The sequence below is a fragment of the Micromys minutus genome (genome assembly GCF_963924665.1).
Source record: "Micromys minutus genome assembly, chromosome: 18".
Taxonomy (NCBI): Eukaryota; Metazoa; Chordata; class Mammalia; order Rodentia; family Muridae; genus Micromys; species Micromys minutus.
This window is the reverse complement of record NC_137953.1, coordinates 12714336-12741589: the sequence shown is the minus strand read 5'-3', so window position 1 is coordinate 12741589 and position 27254 is coordinate 12714336. Positions and strand designations below refer to the sequence as shown.

The 27254-nt window shown below is 44.6% G+C and overlaps 1 protein-coding gene across 1 annotated transcript; it reads left to right on the top strand.

Annotated features, from left to right (window-relative positions):
• The first annotated feature begins 734 nt into the window (after positions 1 to 734).
• SUCLG1 (succinate-CoA ligase GDP/ADP-forming subunit alpha) lies at positions 735 to 26597 on the top strand. The gene is made up of 9 exons (XM_080932568.1): positions 735 to 858; positions 5694 to 5797; positions 9885 to 10001; positions 14058 to 14270; positions 14466 to 14523; positions 18675 to 18758; positions 20313 to 20464; positions 24972 to 25160; positions 26375 to 26597. Exons 1-9 carry the CDS (start codon positions 762 to 764, stop codon positions 26399 to 26401), a joined length of 1041 nt encoding a protein of 346 aa, XP_080788694.1. The 5' UTR covers positions 735 to 761; the 3' UTR covers positions 26402 to 26597.
• Positions 26598 to 27254: the final 657 nt, after the last annotated feature.

The following is a 27254-nucleotide window of genomic DNA, read 5'->3' as shown; positions in this document are numbered from 1 at the left end:
GGCTCCAGGACTTGCTGAGGTTTTTTCCCTAAAAAGTGAAGTGAATAGTTTGTTCCAATATGGCAAAAATCATATTTGATCTAAAATTGTAGTCCTTAGGATTTCAAAAAGAGGCATCGATACATTTAGCATTAGTCGAAGGCAGTGAGTCTGTTTAATAAAGAGATCTCTGCTTCAAGAAACTGTCAGTTAAGTGGCTTTAAGTCTCTGGTCTCTTTTAGTCCTTTCTTTTGGGCCACTGCAAATTCATTCAGGCCCTATTACAAAGGGTAATTTTCGGAACCTTATAGGAAAGGAGGGGGAGGGGGGTATTATCTTCTCTGTACCAGGTCAGAAATACCATGGTGCAGGAACACGGTCTGACACACAGCACTGCTGCTGGCGCCTTCCCTCGGCGTTTGTCCCTGCTTTCCCTGGATGTCCACGCCAGAGTTTAAATCGCATCCTATCCCTTCCCTTTCTACATGCGGCTTACTCAGAAAATACATTTCCCACAACACCACGCGCGGGCCGGGCCTCTCCTGGGCTGTTCACTGTATTGCCGTTGTTGTTTATGGTTACCCAAATCCACACTTACAGAAAGACAGAGCTATTGTTTGCTTTTCAAACGGTATCCTTTGTTTTCTTTTCCTTTCGTGACGTTCGTTGTTTGAGATGAGACTCCGAGGGGAGCTAGATACTCAGGCTAACTCTCTAGACACCTTTCTGCCCGAGCCGGAGCCCATGGCAAGGTCCCGGGGTCCTGAGAGTGTCATTGGGGGATGACCGCAGCAGTAGTTGCTGCGGCTGCCACTGCAACCATGGTCTCCGGTAGCAGCGGCCTCGCCGCCGCTCGCCTGCTGTCGCGCACCTTCCTCCGTGAGTCGTGCCGGTGGGGCTCTGTCCTCCATGCTTCCGTAGGCCTCAGACTTCAGGACCTGGCCCCGGCGGTGCCCCGGCTCTTTCGGGCGGGCCCTCGGAAGGGGCGAGGGAGCCACGGTTCCAAAGGCCAGTGGCCGACCTCGGGGATGAAGGGGGCTTTGACCGATGGGGTCGTGATCGGCCGAGGCACTGTTCGCAGGGCGTCCTTCAGACCCGGGAACATACTCTAGTCTCCACGGTGACGAGGGGTGAGGTGGAGGTGGCTTCTGGGCTGGCCCTTTCTTGGAGCCAAGGGTGAAGAGGTCCAGGATGAACTGTGCTGAGAGAGTGAGCCTCCGGTCGAAGAGGCTGTGTTGTGTGAAAGGTTCTGCACTTAAGAGTTGACCATTCTGTGGAGTGGTAGTAGGGCCAACGGAAAGGCGGTTTCTGCACGCAGAGTCAGCATAGAAGCTGAGGGTTGGCAAGCACTCTCACCAGTGATGTGTCGCTTTTTATGAGGCTCCAAACGAACACCTTAGTTTCTGAGAACTAATCTCCCAGGGTTGCTACTCTCTCAGCAATGCTGACTCTTGAAAATTATTGCTGCGTTCAAAGTCTCTGTGTTAGGTACATTAGGAAACAACTTAGTAACCGGCCTCGTTGTGTTTAAAGTCTGGCTAACCTATACGAGTATAATAGTTTTTTTAAAAAATGATTTCTCGACGGATGTAGTGTCCCACATATTTAAGTCATGAATCTGAGAGGCAGAGGCAGGTATGCGGGTCTTTGTGAGTTTGAGGCTAGCCTGGGTCCACAAAGTGAGTCGTAGGACAGCCACAGGTGTTACACAGAGAAATGAAACAAACATCTCTCAAGTAATAGTGAGTCTGAACAGTGTGGTTTGTGAAGCACAACATTGTTATGCCTATCACTAACAAGAGAAATGATTGGCAATTAAAATTGTGATGAGTGATTGGTTGTCAGATTTATCCAGATCTAAGAGATGTTAAAAAGTAACCAGCATTTTGGTTTTATTGTGCAGAATAAGTGAGTCAGTTTACAACTCAGGAAAAGACACACAAGTAACACTCCTTTCCTTGTGACATCCTGTTTCTTATTGCATCAAATAGTAGGTGAAACTTAGTTTCTTTCTTGAGTGTCCTAAAAGTGTTCTGGGATAAGTGTGCACATAGTAGCTGTACCTCATTGCCAAATCATTTGAGGACAAAGGTCTGACTTGATAACTTTGCCAAATGAGAAAAAGTTGAGTGTATTTGGGAAAGTTTTTTGGAGCTCCTTTTTGACCGATTAAAAGGATACTTGAATATGTGCTAGATAGAAGGGAAGAAAGAGATTAGTTGTACCAGTAATTACTGTGGTTGGTAGTGTTTGAACATTATAGTGTGTTGAGTATCTGCCTTATCCAGCTTATTTGGAATTGTTTGTGGGTTAAGATGTAGAACACCAGATGTGCACATTAGCCAGTGTAATGGAACACCCAGTGAAGAATGGTTCACCTATGCACCATCTTTCTTTGCTGAGGTCTTGCTGGTCCAAAGCTCTGAAAGAGCCTAGCCTCCATCCAGAAGATCTGCTGTCTTAATAGAAGTGTTTCCAGAAAAATGTCTAGATGATTTGGTTCCTTATGTTCATTCTTAGCAAAACTTGGCACCTCTCATTCCACAGAACTGAAGGTTTTTCTTCCTGGACTCCAAGACTGAAAGCCTAGAGGAGATTTAGCTTTCTGTTGCTGGAATCGTTTCAGATCTGAGTCATGCTGTTAAAACTCTGAGGGATCTAAGATCTAATCTAGATTATTTTTGTATTAGTAGTGTTAGTACTAAGGTGACAAGGGATTGTTTAATGTTTAAAAACCTCTAAGTTGGCAAACCTTGGAATTCTCTACCACAGTGGCCATGGTGCTTTGCAAATTGCTGCTGCTACTTCCTCCTTCTCTTCCTCCTCCTTCTTCCTCCTCCTCCTTTTTCTTGTCACAAATTATTTAGGCTCTTAGGTTAAAGTAGGGAATCTCACCTCTACCCCAATTCTTAAATTTTACCTGAATGCACATAATGTGTTGAAGTCCCGAGTTTTGCAATGTTGATTTGAGTTTAAAAAGATAAAAAGACAAACAGCCCTAGATGCTACAAGGCTCTAACGGAGGGCAGCTAAGAAACTGCTAAGCTGGTCTCCACCCCACGCATTAATTGCTTATGAAAGAAGGGGACAGTCCTGTTGATGTGGGGAAATATATAATGGAAAATGAGAATAGTTCTTAGAGAATGTGTAGGAATTTTATAAGCATCATTGAGATTGTAATGAAGTTTTAAAAGAAACCTAAAGTTTGCTAAGGTTGTCTTTAAAAAAATATCAACCAGGAATTACTGTAAATCACATCTTTCAGAATAGTTAATAAGAAAATGCATTATTTTGATCCTTAGAATTAGGATAATTTGATGGCAGAAACTAAATTTTACAATCCAGTTAGTTCTACCGTTTTGTTTGGCAAATGAGGAAACAACACCCCCCCCTCGCACCCCCAGATATTTCCCAGGTAGTGTCCAAGGAGAAGGTAGGTCTGCTGGTGTGTGCAGTGTCTTCTGCTCCAGCATAGTCCTGTAAGTAACCCCAGAAAACTCAGGGTTCACGGGTTGGACCTTGTTAGTGTTTGTACTTTGGTCTGTCCTGGACTCCCTATCTGGGGTAAGTAGATGTGTGCATTTCCCCAGGAAAAGTTTTGTCACACAACAAGGTCTCTGGGGACCACAGTAGCCTATATTTTACATGTGTATAATTACTGGTTACTGCTGTAATAGAGCAGGTTTGAGTGTTCCCTCCCCCAACCCTCCCTCCCCTTTACTCCTTCTCTCCCTTCGTTCTTTCCTTCCTGTCTCTCATTTCTTTTTTCTCTTTCTTAACACACAGGGAAAGCATATCTGACTGGACTTGATTTTAAAGTGTGAAGTTTATACTCTCTTTTTAGGGCAATGGTTCTCAACCTTCCTAATGCTGAGACCCTGTAACACAATTCCTCATGTTGTGGTGACCCTCAACCATGAAATTATTTTCACTACTTCTTAATTGTATTTTGCTACTGTTACGAATTGTAAATATTTGTGTTTACCGATGGTCTTAGGCTACCCTTGTAAAACCGCCCCCCCCCCCTCGGGGGAGAGGAAAGAGGTTGAGAACCACTGTTTTAGGGGGAGATTTACCTTTGTGCTAATGAAGGATTTCAGGAATATAGCAGGCACTTGATGCCTACAGGTGTCATTTCATGTTAATGCCACACCTTTCCTGTGAGCAGCTGTCAGCCTTTATAGATGGACGACTAAAGCTCAGGAGATGAAAAGTGGGGCCTCGGTTGCAGAGCTGGAGACCTGTGTGGGTAGGACATAAACACCGGCACAGGCCTGTCTGGTTTCTGAGAGTGATCTCAGCTGCTTATGGGGACAGTTCCAAGGCTACACTGGCCAGCTGCTTGAGCCTCCAGGAGGCCCAAGCTGTGCACTGTAACTCTCACCATCAGCATATTCTTGGTGGCCAGCTGCAGACTTTGCTGCTAGCCTGCTGTTTAACTTGGCGTGTTTGTTTTTATATCTTCATTGCTCTACCTTTATCGTGTGCTGAGTGAGTTTCTTGGCTTTATCAGTATGTCCAAGAGCTAAGGGCAAGGATGATCTGAGGAACATCCCTGTGCTCTGTTGCACAGTGCAGTGTGGTCAGCCTTGCAGTCCCCGGTGTGGTCGCTCTGCTCAGGTCGGGAGCTTGGCTGCAGAGTGCCCCCACAGCCCCCTGTTCAGCATGGTCTGGTCCAGGAGTGCAGCTGTCTGTATGTGCAGGGAACTTTCTGAGAGGTACAGGCTGACGTCTGTCTCTTCCTGGGGCATGAGGTGTCCAGATAACTCTTCTCAAAGGTGCTTCTTCAGTTGTGGCACAGGAGGTCAGAAGACTGGCAAGTGTGAATGTGTGTGGGTAGACTCTGAGAAATGTATGAGGAGGTAGATTGTTCTGGGCTCCTCAGAGGTAGGTAGAAGGCCTGGCTGCTTTGAGGAGGCAGGAATGGGCCATAGAGAAGACAGGCTAAGTGGTCCTGTGGAGGTGTAGACGCCCCCTCATAATTGTGAGCCCTGTGTCCTTTGAACTGGTTTCTGAAATAGTAGTTGGTTGTAGTAGCTACTTGGATGTTCTCAGTCTCCCTTGAGGTGGGTTTCTGTAAATGACTTAGGTGTGTGGCTTTTCTTTGTTTATTTCCTATTTATAGTCTCATCTACTTTGGAACTCATTTTCTCTGCTTAATATTCGAGATTCTGAATCCTACATCAGAAGGGATCAAACAGTGATCTTGGGTAGCAGGATTTATACCAGGACTTAGCATTCCCTGCGGTTCTTGTACTGAGGCATAAGCTAGAGAGGAGCTCATAACTTCCTGGACTGTCTCCTAGCTCAGCTGGTGTTTGCAGGGGCTCATGCCCAAATGGGGTGCACATAGCAAACATTAGTAGGAATGATTTCAGAGTTTAATTGAGACCATTGAATTTGAATCCCAGGTTCCTTTGTGGGGAATGAAAATTACAGATTTCAGGTTTTCTTTTCCAGCTCGGGTAGTGCTAGAAGACTGTGCTGTGAGAAAACAAAGAGGTCCTGGGGGAGAACAGGTTCCTTGTGTTTGTTTTCCTAGTTTGTGCTGAATTCACCTGTCCCATTTAAGATGTGATTTTAAGTTGGCTGTGATTACAGCATTGCTCTTAGATTAAAAGACTTTTGTTTTTAAAAGATTGGGTCATTAAATTTAATTCATGGTTCAGAAGTGTGGGGAGGTTATAATGTTGTCATATTTTCTTTCTTCTCAGTGCAACAGAATGGGATACGACATGGGTCTTACACAGCCTCTCGGAAACATATCTATATTGATAAAAATACGAAGGTTATTTGCCAGGGTTTCACAGGCAAGCAGGTATGTACATCTACATTTTTGTTTAAAGTGCAGACTATAGATGTAAAAAAAACTAACTTCTATTTTTAGTAACACAAAAATAGTAACATATGATGGCACAGAACTGTACCATACAGAAAGGGGATGTTTTCGGGAAGTCAGATAGTGTGGTAATTCTGTAAAATGGACATTGTGTTTAACTTAGCTTGAGAATATACAGAAATGATAGTGTGAGAGACACTGTCTTTCAGCAAGTACAAGAGTCCTGGTTTTTCTCCAACAGATTACTGTTCCTTTGAGCCCTAGGTAAATAGACTCTAAAGTGTTCACTCCTGGAAAGTGTGGGCAGATGAACCAACACATGACTTTTCCCACTGCGTCCTCTGTCTGGGGCGAGTGGTCTCTGAAGAAGCCAGAGGGCAAACCTGCCCTTGAGTATGTGAATTAGTTCCCTCCCCTCCCTTCCCCTCCCCTCCCCTCCCCTCCCCTCCCCTCCCTACTTGTAGGATTTGATTCTGCAGTAAAACCATCATGAGTCTCCTTTCCCTCTTTCCAACCATTCTGCTCACCAGGAGTTCCCTGTTAAGTTAGCATATGTCCTCCAGATGAGAAATACAGCTACCCCAGTTTTATTTCTGAGGAATGAGATGGTAAACTTCAGTATTTCTCAGTTTAGGAAAAGTTATATAGTTGTCAGTGAAGAGGTAGCCCTGGAGAGGGCAGGACTTGTATTTGCTTTTCAGATTTATTTGTGTCTTATTACAAACTCATGTACAAGTATTTTGTAATTATATAATGTATCTTTTACCACATTTGTACTGTAGACCTGTTTTAATACAGTGTAATCCACCAGAGTCTACAGATCAGCCTGCCAAGTCTTACTCTGCAGGGTGCTAGCAGAATGTCAGCCAGATGTTCCAGATGTCTTGTTCACATGCAGAATGCCAGCCAGATGTCCCAGATGTCATGTTCACATACAGAATGCCAGCCAGATGTCCCAGATGTCATGTTCACATACAGAATGCCAGCCAGATGTCCCAGATGTCTTGTTCACATGCAGGCATTCTTACAAAGGAGATGCACATCCCGAGGGGAGGTGCGTGGTGTAGCCAAGCCACCTCCTCCTCTCTAGGCAGGCAGCCTGGTTGTGTTATAATAGCACACAGTCAACCTATAATCACATTCATGTGGGAGTTCATCATGCTTGCTTTCTTTGTTCTGTTTGTTGAACTTTATATGACATCTTCTATATGACACTTTAACCTCTGGTACCTTTGAAGATGTAAGATATCCATGTATAAGCACTATTTGGAACTGAGTTTGCTTTCTAAATTAGTTAATGATTCATTCAAATCTTTGAGAATGGGGTTGGTCTTGCTATTCTTTTTTCTCCCCAGCCACCTTCTTTCCTTCCTTCTTTCCTTCCTTCCTTCTTTTTCTTTCCTTTTTTTTTTTTTTTTTTAAAAACAGGGTCTCAGTATGTAACCCCAGGTAGCCTGGAACTCACTATAGTTCCTGGCTTTGAACTCATAGCGATTTGCCTACCTCTGTCTCCTGAATGCTAGTTTTGGGGTCTTCTAGTTCCCTCTAAATAAGCTGTTTCTCATTCCCCTTCCTTGTGTTTACATTTTCAGTAATTGTGAGTTTTATCAGTCTCATTGTTTTGGGCTGGAAGGGAGCTGAGAGTCACAGAAGCTTGAGGACTGTAACACTAACTGCTTTCTCAGTGCACACCTCGCTCACATAGGTGTTCACATGGATGAGAGCCTAGCCTTGAACATCACCAGTGGGCACTGCAGGATTTCTTAGGAGCTACAGAAATTATTCCTGTTCTAAATTGTGTACTCTCTGGTGGTAACATGAAAACTATGGGAAATAGCTTATTTTGAATGGAAGCATTACTTTTATTTAGTAACACAGTAGGACTAAAAAGATGGTTTCATTGGCATTTACCTGGAAGTATAGTCCATTGCTTCTCAGACTCTGTGGAGTAAAAGGATCTGTTGATCTAATGTGATCAGTACTTTGGTAAAATACAGTAAACCTTAAAATAGTTTCACACTGTTTGCAAACATCATTATTTTTTAACTAGATTTTTGTCCTTCTCCTTTGGGATCCTTTTTCCTTTGTCACTTTAGATCAGCTGTTCTGTGGACCACACATAGACTAGCACTGGTTAAAGAGAGAGTGCGGGTACTGACTGACTTGTGGCTCTTTCTTAAACTCCATCACTAGCTTCAAACTGGTTGTTTAATTTGCTTAGGTTGAGTTTTCTAGTATAAAGAGAAGTGTAATTGAAGAATTTCTGAAGTCCTTAAACTCATAACTTTATGCATGAAATGATTAAGAACTTGAGTAGTTGGCTCATCATTGCTAGGTCCCTGTAGAATGACCACATAGACCTTTTCACTGTTGATTGGTCATTGCTGAGTGTCTGTTATATGTAATGTGTTGAATTAGGTGCCATATTGCAACAAGAACAGTAGACAGATACGACTATCTTCATGGACTGTGCCTCTCAGCTGAGAAAAGGAAATGCACCCACAAAATCCATGACTAAATTATGTGGTACACTAGAAAGTATGATCACTATAGAAGAACAAGCCAGGAAGGGGAAAGAGTGTCTGTCCTGTGTGGAGACATGTGGTTGGCATGGGGGAGAAGATTTTATATCAGGCGGTGGGAAGGTTTGCTCTCAGTCAGAGTCCTAAGGAGATGTGTGAGTGAACCATCCACCTACCTAGAGAGGTGCATTTTATGCATAGTGTTCAGCAAGGCCCGAAAGCAGGCAGGCAGGCAGGCAGGGTCTGCCATGAGGAAATGGTGTGTGTTAACTTTCACAGTTAATGAACTGGGAAGAGATGGGATTTTCTCACACGTGATAGGATAACTCTGCTATGGGGAATAGATTGGAAGGGAACAAGGACAATCAGCTTCTAGGAGTCGAGGTGACATCAGCCAACACAGTTCCCAGCAAAAAGTAGGACAGACTGGCCGTTCTGAGGATAGAGTGGTGAGATTTACTAGTGAGAAGAATGTGGTGTGACTTCATACTTTGAGTCTGAGCGTCTCTGGGAGTGGAATTTTCAGCAGATGGAGCAGTTTGAGAGAAGAGTAATTAGGGCGCAGTTTGAGGAGTGTGGTCAGATGCTGACTGGCTTTCCAGGGAGAGATGATAGGGAGGCACATGAAAGCCTGCTTGTAGGCAGAGGTCTTGGCTAGTTGTGTGAGGGATATGAATGGCCATAGTGATTCTACATGCTGCCTTGGTAAGCATCCCAGAAAGCATTGGCTGAGATGGAAAAGAGAATCAGAGAGACCAGGAGGAAACAGAGGCCTAAATTAGTGGGCAAGGCTCTCCCAAGCTCCAGAACCATTGTCCCTGTTGCAGTTTGGAGGGTTTAGTGGAGGGTGTGGTATTGCATGTCGAGGGAAGAACTTGGGGAATACTGTTAATACCCTGCAGGATGCTCTCCCATAACAAGGAAGCCCCATGACCCAAAGACCAGGTAGGCTGTCAGAGAAAGTGAGTCACAGGGAATGCAGGAAGTGGGTCTAAAAGACCCACTGAGGAGCCACTGAACCTTAAAGACAGACCAGTTAGCACAGCCTTGGGTTTTCTCTAGTTTGGCTATGGGTGTGTGCTTGTGTGCGTGCGTATGTTTGTCATGGTGGGTGGTGGTGAATTAGAACAAACCAAGTTGTACTTTTGGTATAGGTATATACGTATATATATGGGAAGAGCCAGAGTTGGATAAATATAATGATCCAACATGGATCACGATTTGCATCTGGGCAAATGGGTACAAGGAAATGAGGAACAGGCAAAATGGGATGGCCTTTTAAACAAGTAACAGAGTGTTGAGATCAGCATCCACTTATAGCGGGGAGTAGAAAAGGACTTCCAGCGGCTGTTTTGGCTTTGCAGAAGCTGGTTTTCCTTGAGGGTTGGTGGCAGTGTTGACTAAGTGGGTGAAAGGGCTTCCTCGGGATCCTGCCTGGGAGCACGTAACATGCTTGGTTTTCTTTTCCCACGTGCTGAGAGTGCCCTTGCTTCTCAGCTCTCTTCATCCGCCTCTTTCATGGCTCTTGTGCTTTCTCCTCACAGGGCACCTTTCACAGCCAGCAGGCTTTGGAGTACGGCACCAAACTCGTGGGAGGAACCACTCCAGGGAAAGGTGGCCAGAAGCATCTGGGCTTACCTGTCTTTAATACTGTGAAGGAAGTAAGTAATGGTTTCTGAGAAAAAGAAGCAGGGCAGAGACAGGCATCCTCTGGGTAGAATCTTCACGCATGCTTTTTGCCTTTCTCTCTGGATATCCAGTGACCTAGAGAAGTTGGGATTGTGGTAAAATCAGATGATGATTTTTGCAAAGGTTGTTCATCGTCTGTTGAAGGAAGCTCCCTGGCCTGGCTCTGTCTGGCTCCATACCTCCTGCCTGCCTTTTTTCCAGAATGGTGGCACAGGTGTCAGCAGCAGTTTCGGACTGTAGGCAGGAATGGTGGTGGGTGCTTCAGGCACACTTCCCCAGCCAGGCCTTACATTCCCCGCCACAGCAGGCGCCCTTGGACGGAAGCCCAGGGTGCTGCTCATGAGTCTCCCAGATGAGACACGGCAGCCTTGGACTGTCGTGTGCCGGCCAACAGTATTCAGGTTGACACATGCTGGAGATCTGCTTTCTTCATCAGTTGCTGATTTCTTTAAAGTGATTTTTCCAGGAAGTTTAAAATGTAGAAGTTAGAAATACAGGTTTTTAGGTGAATCTGTCTTTTTTGTCTTTCTGGTTCTAGGCTTTGTAAACCAGTAGTTTTGTCGAGTTGATTGATGTTATTCATTGTGGCCAGGCAGACTGAGATTTGGATAGCTGAAGTTCCTCCACAAACACTGATTTTCGCTTTCCTATTCATCTTTTATAAAGATCTTTCTGAATAACGAATACTAGTGCTGATTGTGTGGTGTGACTCCCCTGTGTACAACACTGTTGCCAGTGTCTGGAAGTATTTGTAGCTGTAAGACAGGAGGATCTGGGGCTTTGTTTTTTCAGTGATCTGTTGGTGCTGACCTTGATTTCCATCTTTTCTTTAACTCCCTTCTGTTGTTCCTTTTCCCTCCCCACAAGGTTCTCTCATTAGCCCAATATAGCCTTGAACCCATGATCCTCTAGTTCACCTAATGCTCACCCTTCAACACAGTTCTTGTCGTGGTGACCCCCAGCCATAAAATTGTTGTCATTGCTACTTCAGAACTACAATGTGGCTACAGTTATGAATTGGAATGCAAATATCTGTGCTTTCTGATACTCTTAGGATGACCTCTGTGAAGGGGGTTGTTCTGTCCCCAAAGAGGTCATAGCCCCCAGGTGGAGAACCATTCTTGTAATTAGTATCTGAATCCTGAGGTTTGGGATTATAGGCTTATGCCACCACAACAGGGCCTATCGTTACATGGTGAAAGAATTAAAATAAATGAATTCTAATCCTTCATGTCGTTTATAGGTAGCTGTCAGTACCCTTTGACTGCTTTGTGGGTACTGTTGAGATGAAACTGTTTATTGGAGATATAGTGGTCAAAAACCCAGTCTCTGGAAGCATGGACTCATTCAGGGGTGATTGTTGAAGACACTGTCTGTGGTCTCTCTGTCCGTCTGTCCGTCTGTATCTGTAGTGTGTAAAACCCCTTGGTGCAGCCTTCCAGAGACATTTTGGTGTGGACTCACCTGCTGTCGCTGTACTGAGCAGACACTTGGGAATCAGATGTACTCAGGATTAAATATTGTCTCTGCTCTTTCCTGGCTATGTGATTTAGTGTGGTAATTTACTGTATTTTGTTGGGTGGCTCGTTTTGAGGCAGGGTCTCTAGTTAGCCTTGTTTGGCCTTAAATTTAGAGATCTGCCTGCCTCTGGTATGCTGGCATTAAAGGCATACACTACCATACCTGCGGTATTTACTGTGTCTTGATCACAGCATCTTTTTTTTTTTCCTTTAAAAAATTTTGGCAGTCTGTTATATATATACATACATACATACATACATATATACATACATACATACATATATTTAATATATATGTAAATATATAGATACACATATATACGTGTGTGTGTGTGTGTGTAATATATGTTGGTCATTCATGCCCCATTCTTCTTTCTCACTGAACAGAGCCCTTCTCCCCAAGGAATTTCCTTCTTACTTTGAGTCTTCCTGTGTGTGACCCACTTAGTTTAATTGGAGTTGCTTTTCTGTACCTGGATTGGAGGCAAGGGTAACTTATCAGTGGCTATAGCACTGAGGAAAATGACACCCATTCCTGCAGCAAACATTAGCAGTTTGTCCTCTGTGGAGGGTGAGGCCTCTTGTGCCCCTCCCCAAGGCTTCAGAATCATGGTTTGTAAACTGGAATATTCTGGTTTTGGAATCTCCTGAAGCCTGACTGATTCCTGTGCAGAGTCTTCACACCCTGTTGTGGGCGCTGCCGCTCTTGCAGCCAGAGCATCTGTAGTCTCTGTGGCTATGGGGATTCCATTAGAGTAGGAGGCGTGGACACACAGAAAGGTGGATGGAAAGCTGGCCACTGGGGTACAGGTCTCTAATCCCGGCAGAGGTGGGTGGATCTCTTGAGTTCAGGACAACATTGTCTACATAGTGAGTTACAGGACAACCAGAGCTACATAGAGAGACATTATTGCCTTAGAAAAACTACAACAGCAAAAAACCCAAAACAAAATGGAAGATGGATGGTGCAAAAGCCACATATGGATCAGGTTAGGACAGATGGAGATAGTGGTCAGACTGACATTCTGTAAAGGCTTTGCATCATGGTGGGTGACAACATTAAAACCTGATGCTAATTTAACCCATATTCATTCCTGTGGCCATGTATGTATATGCACTTGGTTTGATTTGTTGAATTCTAGATGTATTAAGTCAAAAATGTCACATAAGACATAGTACTGCCTGAAGACCCAGCTATTCCACTTCTGGGCATATACCCCAGAGACACTCCAATATACAACGAAGACACATGCACCACAATGTTCATAGCAGCCCTATTTATAATAGCCAGAAGCTGGAAAGAACCCAGATGTCCTTCAGTAGATGAATGGATACAAAAATTGTGGTACATTTACACAATGGAGTACTACTTAGCTATCAGAAACAATGACTTTATGAAATTTGTAAGAAAATGGATGCTTCTAGAGAATATCATCCTGAGTGAGATAACCCAGTCACAAAAGAACAGACATAATATGCAGTCACTGATAGTGGGATACTAACCTGAGAAAGCTCTGAACACCCCAGAAACAACTCACAGACTGTGTGAAGTTCAAGAAAAAAAGAAAAAAAAAGAAAAAGAAAAAACCATTATGCTCAATCTTTACACACCAAGAAAACTTTGACTAATTCCAGGTTACATCCTGTTTTACATGTACTTTATGCTCATTGTAACTAGTAAGACCTTAATGCACACTATCAAACCTTTGAGAAAAAAAAAAGCCAAGCACTGACAAAAATGTATTCGTATACTTTTATGCAAAAATGCTTAAAATTTGTACATTTATCTTTGTTTTTTAAAATAAAGTTGATCAAAAAAAAAAAAAAGAAAGAAATGTCACATAAGAACCCTTCCCTCTGGCGCTGGGGAAATGGCCCAGGACTGAGGTTGAGGGCACTTGACGGCCATTTAGAAGATCTAAGTTTGGTCATTTCCAGCGCCCACACCGGACCCCTGAGTTTTAGGAAATCCAACATCCTCTTCTGACCTTAGAGAGCACCTGTATAAATGTAAGCCGGAGCAAGTGCGCACGGCACACACACACACACACACACACACACACACACACACACACCATAAAAACAAATCTATATAAAAAGGAACACTTCCTGTTTGTTGGTAATATTTACCATAGATTTAAGTAGATGCTGGAAGGCTAGATTCTGAAGACTTGGGCTCCCTGGCCCTGGTCCTTCTAAGGAGAAACAGAGCTTGAAGCTGGACAGGTGGCACTGGATCTTGTGAGTCTGGGGAGCCTCAGGGAGGAGGGAGCGTGGGCGCAGGTCAAGCAGAGCTCTCAGACTTACTGTCCTGAACCTTCACATTCACAGTGGCATTCAGAGGACAGAGGAGGCTCTGCTTGCATTCGGCGCTGTTTTGACCATGTCGTGCACTACAGGATGGGGGAATGAGGAGAGTCTGCCTGTGACCCCATCCTAAACATTAACCAGATTAGGTTGTTGAGTATATTTTATTTGTGATTCAGTTGGTTGTGATTCATGTTTCAGGCCAAAGAGAAAACAGGAGCGACAGCTTCTGTCATTTATGTCCCTTCTCCTTTCGCTGCTGCTGCCATCAGTGAAGCAATTGACGCAGAGATTCCCTTGGTTGTGTGCATTACTGAAGGAATTCCGCAGCAGGATATGGTACGGGTCAAGCACAAACTGACACGCCAGGGAAAGACGAGGCTAATTGGGCCCAACTGCCCCGGCATCATCAACGTGAGTGCAAGATGGGAGGGAGGCCATATTCTGTGTGTCATGGCTATGGCTTTGAATTAAAGTGCGCGTGCTCGTGTGTGTGTGTGTGTGTGTGTGTGTGTGTGTGTGTGTGTGTGTGTGTGTGCGTGCATGTGTGACTTCGGAGTTAAAATTTCCTTTGGAACTTTTCCAAAACTGCAATTTATTTTCCTCCAGCCTGGAGAATGCAAAATCGGCATCATGCCTGGCCACATCCACAAGAAAGGAAGAATAGGTGAGTGAATTTGTTACTTTCTGATAAATTAAGAAATAAAAAATCCATTTTCCCAACTCAACTCACAGTCACGGTGACTGTAAATAAATGTGTCTCTGTAATACATTAATTTTTCTTACAGTGAGTCGGTGATGTATTGCAGGCATAATGGGCCTATTTGATGATCTGGGGGAGGAGAATAATGATTCCTTTTCTGCTCAGACTCTGGGTTCTTCTGTGTTTTCTGTATCCATGGTGAACACCAGCTTCCTGCTCAGCAGCCATCTGCTCTGTGACTTTACCACTGTTTATCTACTTTCTTAGTGGTCTTCTGAGCTCTTGTCAGGTTTGAGCATTAGGAACAAGACTAAAATACAGGCCTTGCTGTGGACACATTTTCATTTCTGGTGGCAGCATTTACAAGAACACACATTAAGTATGTTTGACTCTTAAAGAAGTTGCCAGACAGTCCTAGGAGATGTCTGTGCTGTTTGTATTCTGTTAGCAGAGCCCCAGTTACTCTTGTCTCCAGCAGACTTGTGCTTGCTCCGGGGGATGAACCGGTGTCACCTTGGCTTTTGTGATGTGCCTGAGGTGAGGTTAGTCTTAACTCTGGACCAGAGGGTACACTTGGAGGAGTGCACACACACAGGCAGCAAGTGGCTTTTAGTCTAACTCAGGTGCTGCCTGGGGTCTCTCACATTCTACTCAGTTGGCTAGTCTGAAAAGAATTGGTGGAGGTTGGGAGAAGAGGGAAGGGTCTGCTCCAAGGAGGAAAGCTCACTGCTCCAGGGCATTCAGTTCTGAGAATAGAGCTCTGGGCCTTTGTATGCACACAGCTTTTACAGGGTAGGGAGGAGTAACAGTCACATAAAGGTTTTCCGAGGTGGGAGAGATGAAAGAATTTTAATTCCTTGCCCTGAAACACAAATTTTATAAGATTAGATTGAAAAGATGCATATTTAACATTTCTTATCAATCCCTGTTTTTTATTTTGTTTCTTTTTTCTTTTTGTTTGCTTGTTTGTTTTATGTTTTTTGTTTTCCCAAGACAGGGTTTCTCCACTTAGCCCTCCCTGACTGTCTTGGAACTTACTCTGTAGACCAGCCTGGCCTTGAACTCACATTTGTTTCCCTCTGCCTTGGGAGTGCTGAGACTGAAGGCATGCACCAGCAACATCCATCCATCCATCTTTCTTTTCTGACTGCTTTTTGGTATTTATCCTGTGTTTTTCTTTAAAACACTGTTTTCTTGAAACTCATTAAGAAGCAGGCTAAGAAGCTAATCCTGAGGTAGTTTTCTGTTAGCACGGTTTAAGGTGAGCCCACCTTTTAGGGGTGGTTGGTTGGCCGGGAGATTTACCTGACCTCATTAGAAAGTTAAGTCTGCCTCTAGGCCTGACATTGCCATTCTCTACCTGGGTGGTTTTCTCTTACCAGTCCCTCGTTGCTGCTCTAACATTCTGCTTTCCTAAAGATGTAGTGAGAACCTCGTAGGACCAGATCAGAGAGCAGAGCTCCCAAAGCACCTTTGCTATCTTTGGCCTCTAGCAGGCATGAAGCTACCAAGAGCGCATCTCTGGCTTTTAGTCAATAAAGAAATGGCTTACTTTTCTTTGGCATCTTTTTACCCCAAACTTGACCATTTTTACCTCATGTCCTTATCATCCCTGTTCCCTCAAAAGAAGTAATACAAACTTCCATTATGGGATTGAGATGACTAATCTGGCTTCTTGCAGCTGAATTTGGTGTGTCAGATGTGGTGGTATTGGTGTACCCCTTCAGAGGGCCTGTTTAAAAGACTCCAACTGTCAGGTGTAGGAAGAAAAGGAAGTCCTTGACTGAAGTCTGGAAAGGATCTTAAAATGTCCAAATCAAAGTTCTTTAGAATCTGTTGTTGGGCTCATAAGAGCCTCCACCAATGGGGCTCCTTGTTTTCTTTGACCTCCATTGTTGGTCTCCAGAGTGATGAACCTACAGTCTGCTTTGCATACTCTTTGGTTACTGTTGTAATCAGCTAAAAGTCAGCACAGTATCTGTCCGGTGTGGCTTTGCACTATTACAACTGTGGACAGTATTATAACTGGACGCCTTGTGCTTCATCTGGATGTGTCCTAGCCTTTCCTCTGCCCCCAGGCACAAGTTGTAGCTTGGCCTCCTTTATCCCACTTAAGGGTTATGTGGGCTGAGAGCAGGTGGATCTGTGACTGCCTATGTAGGCAGGAATTTAATACCTTTGGGAACCAACTTGTTAGTTAATCCTAATTTTCTATATTAGTAGCCTTGTGGTACTTGTACCCAGTTAGAAAGTAGCAGCTGGATGGCATCATGTAAGGCAGTGAGACTTAACCTTGTCACAAGACTGGCTTTGTTCCTTCCACCAGATCTGACACAAGGTTTCCCAGGTTCTCTGAGGAAACTGAAGATAACAAGTTTGGGGTCACAAAGAAAGAAACCACCATTCCATCTGAAGGCAAACTTTACTCTTATTCAAGAGGTTCACTTGGGAAGAGTGAGCCAGTAACATATTTATCAGCACTATTTTGGTGTCCATCTGAGTTTTGCTTTATGGATTTCACAAACTTTCTCAAAATGCTCTGGGAAAACTGTACTGTTACTTGTTTTCTTAAGGAAATGGAACTGACCACATTTCCTTATTTTAATCCACATTTTGAAGTTAGCTGGTCTAGATTTGAATTTGGATTCTCTGCAGCTAACTTTGACTCAGCTAGATTGTTTCTCCATTGTAATAGCTGGGGTGGGGTGGGGTAGGGCAGTATTACCTATTAATGTTAATGTTAATAAGAGCATTAATGTTAATAAGAGCAGTTATCACAGGAGGACATCATTGATACGTGTTCTTATCTGAAAATACTTAGGGTTACACTGTGGTATGTGAGGTCTAGCTTCTGGACATCTCACCGTTGACAGGGACAATGGAAAGCAGAAACGGGGACTGAGAAGCAGATCCCATCTGTTTCATTGGGACAGTCCAGGAAGAACCTGTGTGGGAAAGCAAGCTTTCTGTGTGGCAAGTTTGTCAGATGATGGAGGTGAGCCTCCATTTTAAACAGAATGAATGTGAAAGGTAGGGAAACATTTAGGGAGTAGGCCAGATCTGTGTTGGGCTAGGTAGTTATTGCAGAGTCCCCACAAGGTGAAGCTGTCAGTGAGCTCTGGGGAACTTGTCTGTGAGAGCATCTGGGTGTGGGAGGCCCATGTATGCTTGCTTCCAGCTTTACCATTGTATGTGGGAGAATCTGCAGTCTTGTGTGCCTGAGGACATGGGACAGAGAGGTGTGTTTGCATGGATTGCATACATTGTGACCATGAGCGTAGAGTGACAGCTGAGACACTCTGTGCTGAAGCTGAGGTCATGGTTAGCTGATGCTCATAGCTTTTGTTTTAGTCAGACAAGAATTCTATTATCCCTGGTAGGAGGGCCATACTGTTAGGATGGGTTCAGTACCCCATGCCGGAGCTGTCCGAGCTTCAGCGTCATTCTCTGATGTGTTTTAACATGTAGAATGTGTAACATTTTATAACAACCAAAGTCAGCTATGCTTCTATAGAATTAGTAGTCTCTGCTCTGCTAAGGTAAGTCCTGCATGGACCGCTGCCTTTGGCAGAGCCGGACAGGCAATCCAGTGAGCAGAGGCTGCTCTTTTTCTGTAGACCTTGGTTGTGAAGTTAGGTGTTCTCACCACAGGCTTGATGCAGGAAGGAAGTTAAATGGGAGGCTGGCTGAATCAGGAAGGAGCTTACCTAAATAGTGTGAAATTTCTTAGAAAAATAGTTGCAGGGAAGATAGATAGTATTACTAAATACGATTAATTCTGGTTTGTTTGTTTTTTTATGGTTTAGCGATGTGAGTCCCTAAGGCTGATCTGTTCCATTGCCTTAAGCAGGGTCATGCCTACAAAGGTCATATTAATATACCCTCTCTGAAAATTTCCAGAAGAGAGGTTTTACATTATTTTTCTTTGTTTTGGCATTGGTTTCAAAGTCATAAAACAACCCTGACTAATGACATACGTCCTTTTGTGTCTTCATTAGAAGGTACTATTGATCTAAGTGGCAAACCAAGATGGGAACTGTATGCAGTGTGTGCTGGTTAGCTTCAGCACCATCTGCCATCCACACAGTCTGATAGTTTTCACTCTTCCTTTTAAGGTATCGTATCCAGGTCCGGTACTCTGACTTACGAAGCAGTTCATCAGACAACCCAAGTTGGGTTGGGGCAGTCCTTGTGTATTGGTGAGTGCTTGGCCAGAGTCTTACTGGGGCGTAGCATCCTCATGGGACGGTGCAGTGGCAGGGACACCCGATGGCTTTTAGTGGGAAGATGCTGTGGTCTCATGTTAATTTGCTGGCACAGCACTTTCTGTTTCTCAAGATCTGATTCTAGGTTCAGAGTGCACATTGTATGACAGGTGACCAAAAGGACAGGCAATGCGCCCAAGCTTCACTGATGTCACCTACTGTGAAGGAAATGGCTCCTCCACGTTGGCCTTGTGTTAGCTCAGTTATGTTTTGTGTTTTATAGCTATGAATTCTTTGCTTTACTGTCTCTCCCTGGGCAATCCTGGGTGCTCCTCTGAGCTGGGGCTGCAGTGTGTACCTTACTGGGCAGAGTCAAGGCTGAGAATGGCTACATGCCGTAGGGCTTCTCTATGTACCTTACAAGACTTGTGTGACACTTTAAAAAGTCAGAGCAGGTTTTATATTTTGAAATTACCTGTCTTTTTGTTCTTTTTGCCAAAAACTAGACAATATTCTCATTTTTTTAAATCTTCAAATCCTCAGAATACATCTTAAAAGCCTTTTAAAAGTATCTCTTTATAATAAAAGTGATAAAATAGACCCCTGGAATATTTAATAAAGAAGTAAACTCAAAATGAAAGCACACTCTGAGCTTTTCAGGACACAGTGTTAGGGAAGAGATCATCTGGTGTGATGTGGACTCTGAACTGGGTTTGACCCAGACTGGCCAATTCCATCTTCTCAAGGTTCCATTCTTCCTTTGTAATGGGGGCAGTGATGCAGTAGCACAGGGCTGGGGCCCTGCCTGCCTCCTGATCAGTGCTACTTCTCAGAGACGTGTTGAAAAGAGGAGAGTCACTTCTATCCCCGGTGCGGTTATAACGTAAAAACGGAAACATTGGCAGGTGGAGAGTACGGAACATTTGCCTCACGGCTGTCCAGGTTCCCTTAATGTCTCATGCTCAGAGGACAGGCCTGTGTGCAGGCGCTGCCACTTCCCAAGTACAGGAGGAGGGCCGAGAGCCGTCCACCCTGTTGCTTACTCATAGTGTGTCCAAACGTAGCAGTTTCTCTGCAGCACACTGGGCAAGAATTTCTCTGCACAGAGACAGTTGTTCATTGCTTTATCTTTTCCTGTGGTGTACATAATGCAAAAAGACCCCCTCCCATTCTCCCCCCCCCCCCACAGTGTTTTCAGGTTTATTAAGTGTTTTCTCAAAGACACAGAATCAAGGACAAGTGGTAAGCGACACTCACTGCCCCAAACACCCAACTCTCTCAAGGTGCACTTGTTGGTGTGGAGTAGTCTTATGGGTTCTGTGAGGAAGACTGAGTTTGTGATCATGGACCACCCGTCACCATTTCCCTGCCAGCCAGTGTCATAAACAGCCATTCTGAGAGGTCTGAATGTGGAAGAGCAGTGCTTCATCTGAGAACATTAAAGAGAAGGGGCACAGAGACTAAAATCAGTTAGAACATTTCTGAATATAAATTCCTTGCTTTATCCTTACATTTTTGGCTGATATTGATATCCTTTGACCTTTTCAGGTATTGGAGGTGACCCTTTTAATGGGACTGATTTTATTGATTGCCTTGAAATCTTCCTGGAAGATCCAGCCACGGAAGGCATCATACTGATTGGTGAGATTGGTGGTCATGCTGAAGAAAACGCTGCCGCGTTCCTGAAGGAACATAACTCAGTAAGTGTGTGCTTGAAAGACCACAGCACTCTGCTCCCGACAGGGGTTATCTTTATTTTTCACAGATTTCATTGCCCAAAAAAACATTTAAACCTAGGCTTTTTATTCTATAACACTCAGACTTGTAGATTCTGAGTTCTTTTGTTCCCTGCTTTTCCACTTTGAACCCTCCCTTCCAGGCATCTCCCAATATTGTGTAGCTGAAACGTTGGCCCCTTGCTGAGTGGAGAGAGTTCAGGCCAGACACCAGAAACGCAGAATTCATTTGAGGCTTACGTCCACCGTCCCTAGTGTTCTTTCTCTAGATTCCAAGGGAAATAAAGCTCCACAGAAGTGGTAAGATATGACCCAGCTCTCCCTACCTTCAGGCTTCTTTCCTTCTCCTTCACTCCCCACCCCACCCCTTAGCCTTGCTGCTGTGGTCTCATTGGCAGAGTGGGAGTAAGGCAGTAACAGGGAAGCAGTCTAGGTGGACTGAGCTGAAGTGTTGTCATGTCTCTGTAAAGGTTCCCAGGGGCCTCCAGTTAGACCTCAGACTTCCTTTGACATCCTCTGGGGCTTCTCATAAGCCGCCCCCTGCTCCTCCTCCCAGGCTGTTTCCTGCATCTCTTCCTAAGCTGTGTGAGTGTCTTACATGCTCTCATCCGTAGCAGACACCTCAGGGCTCTTTCACTGTGTCTACACAGTGATCGGTCCAGATTCAGAGGTCTCAGCTAGAGTGCCCTACGTCCCTTCACACTGAGCCTCATCTTGCTCATTTGGACTGTCGCAGTCATGCCCTGATGTCTCTGTTCTTCAGCCACTGGGTTCTCCCCGCAAGCCTGGATGCCTTTTGTGTCCAGATGAAGCCAATCAGGACTTTCCACTATGCGTACTACACTTTGGATGTAAAATGTTCCCATAAGCTCATGTGTGGAGGGCTTGGTCCCTGGCTGTGAGCACTCTGGAGGTTCTGAAACTTTAAGGAAGGAGCCCAGTTGGAGGAAGCAGGTCACTAGAGGCAAGTCCTTGAAACATTCATTATCTTGCCCCTCCCCCTCCAGCTCTGCTTGTACATAACACAGTGGGGAGCTTGCCTAATGTGTACTGAAGGAACCCCCGAAACAGTGAGCGAAAATGCATCTCTTTTTAAGTTGTCCATCTACGTGGGTCACACTGGAAGGGTGACTGCAGGCCCCACTTGGCACACGTTCTAGTCCTTGCAGACTCAGATCTGTGCCCCATGGGATGTTCCAGACTGTGGATGTCACGGTGCTTGTCCTCACTCTGCCATGGAAAGCACTGATGAGGAGGGTGGATTGTTAGTGGCTGTCTTCTTTCTTTTTAAATTCTTTATTTCTGGTTTACAAGCATTGGTGTTTGCCTGCGTTCATGTCTGTGAGGTTATCAAATCCCCTGCAACTGGAGTCGGAGACAGTTGTGAGCTGCAGTGTGAGCTGGAAATTGAACCCTAGGTCCTCTGGAGGAGCAGCCGTGCTTTTAACCTCTGGGCCAGCTCTCCAGCCTGCTGTCTGAAGTTCAGAAAAGTTTGTAAGCTTAAGTAAAAAGTGCTTTCTCTTTAGGAAAAAAATCAGATACTGTGTTACACTGTCACAATGAACAGCAGAGTGTATTAGGCCCAACTCTGAATTCTTTAAATAGTTTATAAGTTTAGTGGGAAAGCATGCGTGCTTGTTACATTTATTATTTCATTTATTATTGCTGATTGGGTTTTACAGGGTAGTGTATTTTACTTTTAGACCCTGATATGTTCATGGTTCAAGCTTAGGCAGCTTAAGACAAAGGGTTATATGGCAGTCAACAGTGTTGGCTGAGGTTGAAGCAGGCACGTTGTGAAGGATGTGATAGCCATCCCGGGCTGCACTCAGCGCGCTGAGCCCTCACAGGCAGTTCTTGTGTGTGGGCTTTCCCTATTTCTTATCCCTCTGTCCTGTTCTTGCCCCACACTGCCCTGCTGTCTTTTTCTATTTTTCCTCACCTCAGCAATCTCCATTGACTCGGTTTGACATTCTAAGCTTATAATCCTTTCCTTCCCACTGCCACAGCGTTGTCATTTTAGGGGGCTTTAGGGGGGACATGAGTAGAAGTGAATCCACTCAAATTGGAGATTCTTGTTGTCTCGCAGGGACCACGAAGGAATGAATGAGTGGCTGGAGCCTGCTGGCTTTTCCTCCTGTTTCTGAGGCACTGCAGTGCTGCTGGGCTTAGGGAACCGAGGGAGACTTTGATGTTCAGGGAGCTTGTTGCTTGGTAGGAGAACATGGGAAGCAGACCACACAGTGTGCTATGTGTGTGACAGACATGCAAGAGATAGGGCAGGGCCCCAGAAGCCAGGCAGCCCAGGGCATTGGTGAGATGTGGGAAGGGCCGGATGAGGCAGTCCTAGGTGCAAAGTGTAGAGTAGAAGTCAGCGTGCCTTCACCTTTAGCCCTGAACAGCGGTGGGGGCCAGGCCCAGAGCAGCCACACCAGACCTGCAGAGCCTGCTGGACTCAGAGCACTGGGCTAGCTCCAGGGGTCTGTGGTTAAAAGGAAAGCCAGCTGTACTTAAGAACGTTCCCAGTGAAGCAAGAATCAGTGGTTTTATTAAATTGTGACCCTCTAGACTCTTGTGATGATCTGGGAGTGATCTCAGCTGGGTGAGCTGAACGGCCATCTCCAGTGAACACTAACTTTACTTGGAAGATTGGCTGTCTCCAGAAATATTTACATTATGATTCCTGACAGCAGCAAAACTACAGTTATGAAGTAGCAATGAAAATAATGTTATGGTCGGGGGGTCACCACATCATGAGGAACTGTATTAAAGGGTCTCAGCATTAGGAAGGCTGAGACCCACCACCATGGACAATGTGCATATCTGCTGAACTGATCTTTTTCCATTTGACAGTCTGTGTTATAAAGCCACTGTGGATCAAAGTCCCACTGAGACACCGAGGCAGAGGAGGAACTGCAGAAGGACAGAGGTTCATTGCTGCTGTTGCAGTCTGTAGCATTGCTTGTGACCTTTGAGAAATGGCCACTTGAAGAGGCTTGTGTAGTATCAGAATATTCACGGGCATCTGGGAGGCAGTTAAAGCTATCTTTTTCCATCTGTCCTGAGGCTGGATTTTGTTCTTGTACATCAGCTACATGAGCTTTCACAACAGGTCACATGATCGGCCATTTAAAATTAAACAGCCAGAATTATAGAAATTAGTTGTAAAATGCTACTTGTCTCACCAGAATGTTTTAGACACTATTTTTAAAAGTTGGGTTTTTTATTTATTTGTTTATTTTTTTAGTGAATTTATAAATATTTGTAGAACTTGGTTTTAGGTTTTATGTGTATGGGTGTGTCCCCACATACTGTAGCATTCACGTGGCTGTCACTGGACAACTTTATGGTGTTTCCTTCCGCCTTTATTTGGGCTCCAGGGAGTGCACTGAGTTCATCAGGCCTGCAGGGCGAGTGCCTTTAGTGGCTGAGCCACTTCACTGGCCCTTAGCGTTCATTTTAATGTAGTAATATTACTGGATATTACTTCCTAGACTAAACAGCTTAGAATTAGTGCCGTGACACTGATACACACAGAGGTTGCATTAATATGAACAAAAGTGCTTTGAGATCCTCATGAACTTTATTAGTCTCCCTGGTTCCCTGACCAATGGCTGGGAGCCGCCGCAGTGTTTGCATGTGTGACAGGAATTTCTGAAGGAAGCTCTGGATTCCATGCTGCGTGAGTCCCACCATCTACAGAACCTACCATAAATAGTTAGGTATTGCTGTGTGGTGTTTCATGAGGGATTGATATGTAAGCATTTGATAATATCTGCTAATATTTCCTCAACCTACAGTGCAAGCCCAGCGCTTAGCAACTATTGTTTTCTGTGTGTGGGCTTTAAAAATTTGTTAATGTCAGAATCTAGTACAGTGATAGCTATGTAAAAAGTTTGTCTACTAGGATGCATTTCTGTTGCATGAAGTCAGCCTTGATCATTTTTCTTAGAGTGTAGAATTTTAAAGTAAAGAGAATTAGTGACTCATCCATATTATTTCATATTTAAGGAAGTCCAGGTCTGTTAGTGATGTGCGTGGTCCATGGACTTGGCAGCCTTAGTAGGAAATGGAGCGTAAGTCTTTCCCCAAGTCTCATCACCCCTTATCTTTTTCTTTGAAGACATTTATTAAAGATGAGAATTAGAATAACAAGTCCAGATATGAAGTAAAATAAGCTGACTGATCTTGAGTCTTAAGTTATTGTCACAAGTCACAAAGCACAGTTTTCAGAAGAAAGGCTCAGGTGAGTGAGTGTGGAGCAGCGTATGGAGTGCAGACACTGCCGACGCTGCTGACGGAGGGTTTGCTCAGTAGCTCCTGTGTCGGTGTGGAGCTCTGAGTCCCAAAGGTGAAATCTTCAGTGCTGGTGTTGAGTGATGAGCTCCCCCTTCCAGCAGTCACAGATGTGAGGTCCAGTGTGACGGCCTTATTCTTCAAGCATTTACAACATCTCTCTCTCTCTCTCCAGGGTCCAAAGGCCAAGCCTGTAGTGTCCTTCATCGCTGGTATAACTGCTCCTCCTGGCAGAAGGATGGGCCACGCAGGGGCGATTATTGCTGGAGGAAAAGGTGGTGCCAAAGAGAAGATCTCTGCTCTTCAGAGTGCGGGTGTAGTTGTCAGCATGTCCCCTGCACAGCTGGGGACCACCATGTATAAGGTGAGCACACAGTAGCTGTGTTCCTTCTCTCTCCATAGCTTACTGTTCTGAGGCCCTAATGGAAAGCCTTCCTGATGTAAAGGTACATATTTGTACCTTTCATTGACAAAGCCTGGTGTGCAAAGCGTTTCAGAGGTATCGGGAACCCTGACTTGCAGCCTGGGATGTGGAAGGAGTTGTAGCCTTGTGTTTCACATTTGGGGTTTTCCAGGGGAGCCTTGGGATATAGCCATCCATAGGCCTCTGTTTCCAGAGGGGGCTGCAATTCAGCAAAGAAGCAAGTAGTAAAGAGGTGCATTGTGGGTGCCTGAGGAGCAGGGCTGTGCTGAGTGGCTGTGTGTACTGTCACCACAGATTAGAGGAGCTGCACGTTAGCTGTGTCTTTGCTTTTCCTTTATGATAGGACAGTGTAGTGACGCTCAGTTGATGTGTTCATGCAGTCTCTGCAATGATCTTCTTGAGTGTCACGGCTCTTTCCTGTTACTTACCTGTGAGAGTTTTAACCTTGACAAAACAAAACAGAGGGTAGATAAGAACAGCTCATGATGACATCTGTCTCTTAAGCTGAAAATAGGCACAAATTATTTTCCTAGATGGGAACAGTTTGCAGAGAATTCAAACATTCTGTTTTGTTGTGAACTTTGCTGTCATCTTAGGGATGCTAAACTAGACTCCTTGTTGGATCAAGTCTGTGCACATCTGCTTTGAATATCATAGTCCTTAGTGGTTGGGAGAAGTGGGTGGTTAGTAAAGTATGAGGACGTGTGTTTGTAATGCTGTCTTTTGAAAAGCCTTACTGTTTTGCACCAGTAAGTGGCAGTTGGTGGCTGTTGGTGCCGCCTGACTGCTAGCCTGTTTCTTCTGTCTAGGGTATTTATTTTAAGAATTTCTAAGCTTTTCAACATTTTGTTCAAATACTGAATGAATCAGTGTTGCATTTTAGTCTCTGAGAAAGTCTTCATTGCTTTATTAAAGGACTTTTTATGTTAAAGCATCCCTGTTTGCTTCCGTTTTAAAGGGGAAAGGGAAGCTCTGTCTGTAGCTTAGCCTGACACTGGCAAAGGCTGATTTGAAAGTAGCTGGTTTTCCAGCAAGATCCCTGTTCCCACACATTTTACCCCCACAGAGCTGAGAGGTCTTGGAGGTGACCTAGAGTTTGAAAATCACTTTCTCATGAATGTCATTTGCACTTTTCTTCTTTCTTGTTTGTGAAGGAATTTGAAAAGAGGAAGATGCTTTGAAGGGCACCACATGAATTCTTTAAAGCTGTGGAAGAAATCTCCTAGGCTTGAGAGCCAGTCCAGACTGTCAGCCCAGGCATCTGACACTGGTCTCTCAGTACATGGGAAATCCAGGCAAGTTTTAGAATGTCCTAAATGGAGCTATTTTCACTTACTGTGTAACAGAGACAGATAATAAATCTATCATTTGATTTGATCATGATTGTGAAGACGTGTTACTGTTCCAGGAGGGGTAGTGGTTGTTGGTGGAGTGGGCTTGTGGGTGTCTGCTTGTGCCATGGCTCTGTGAGTGACTTCAGCTGAGTGACACTAACATCTCTTTATGGCATTTGTCTGACTCCAGACGGAGACCTTAGGCCTTTGGATTGTAGTTAACACGTGTACCTGTGCGCCTTTGCTGTCCGGCCCACAGAAAGTAGGAGATAAATGTATATAATCCTTGGCATGTAGAAGGGCAACCCTGACTTCCTCCAGCATCTTCCATCACCATAGATACAGACCAGAAGCTCCCACCCTTGGGAAATGGAGAGGGCTTACTGAAATGCTTCACGGTGGCTGGTCACAGGGCCACCTCCTCCCCGCCACCGGAGCTTCCATCTTAGCCTGAAGTTTGGACATTGGCTACAAGAAGCAGGAAAGCCATCGACGGTGCAGCCTGGTGTTTAAAAAGAGCTTGTTAACTGGAAATTCCAATGGGAATTTGTCCCTACATATGAAAAGCCCAACCCTAACTTACAATCTGAAGCGGGGAAGACAAAATAGTCTCAAGATTCGTAACCACCATGAAAATAAACAATAGCTTTAAAAGGTTGGGAGAAACCTGTGAGGGAGGGGGGTGGAGTCTTCCTGACGG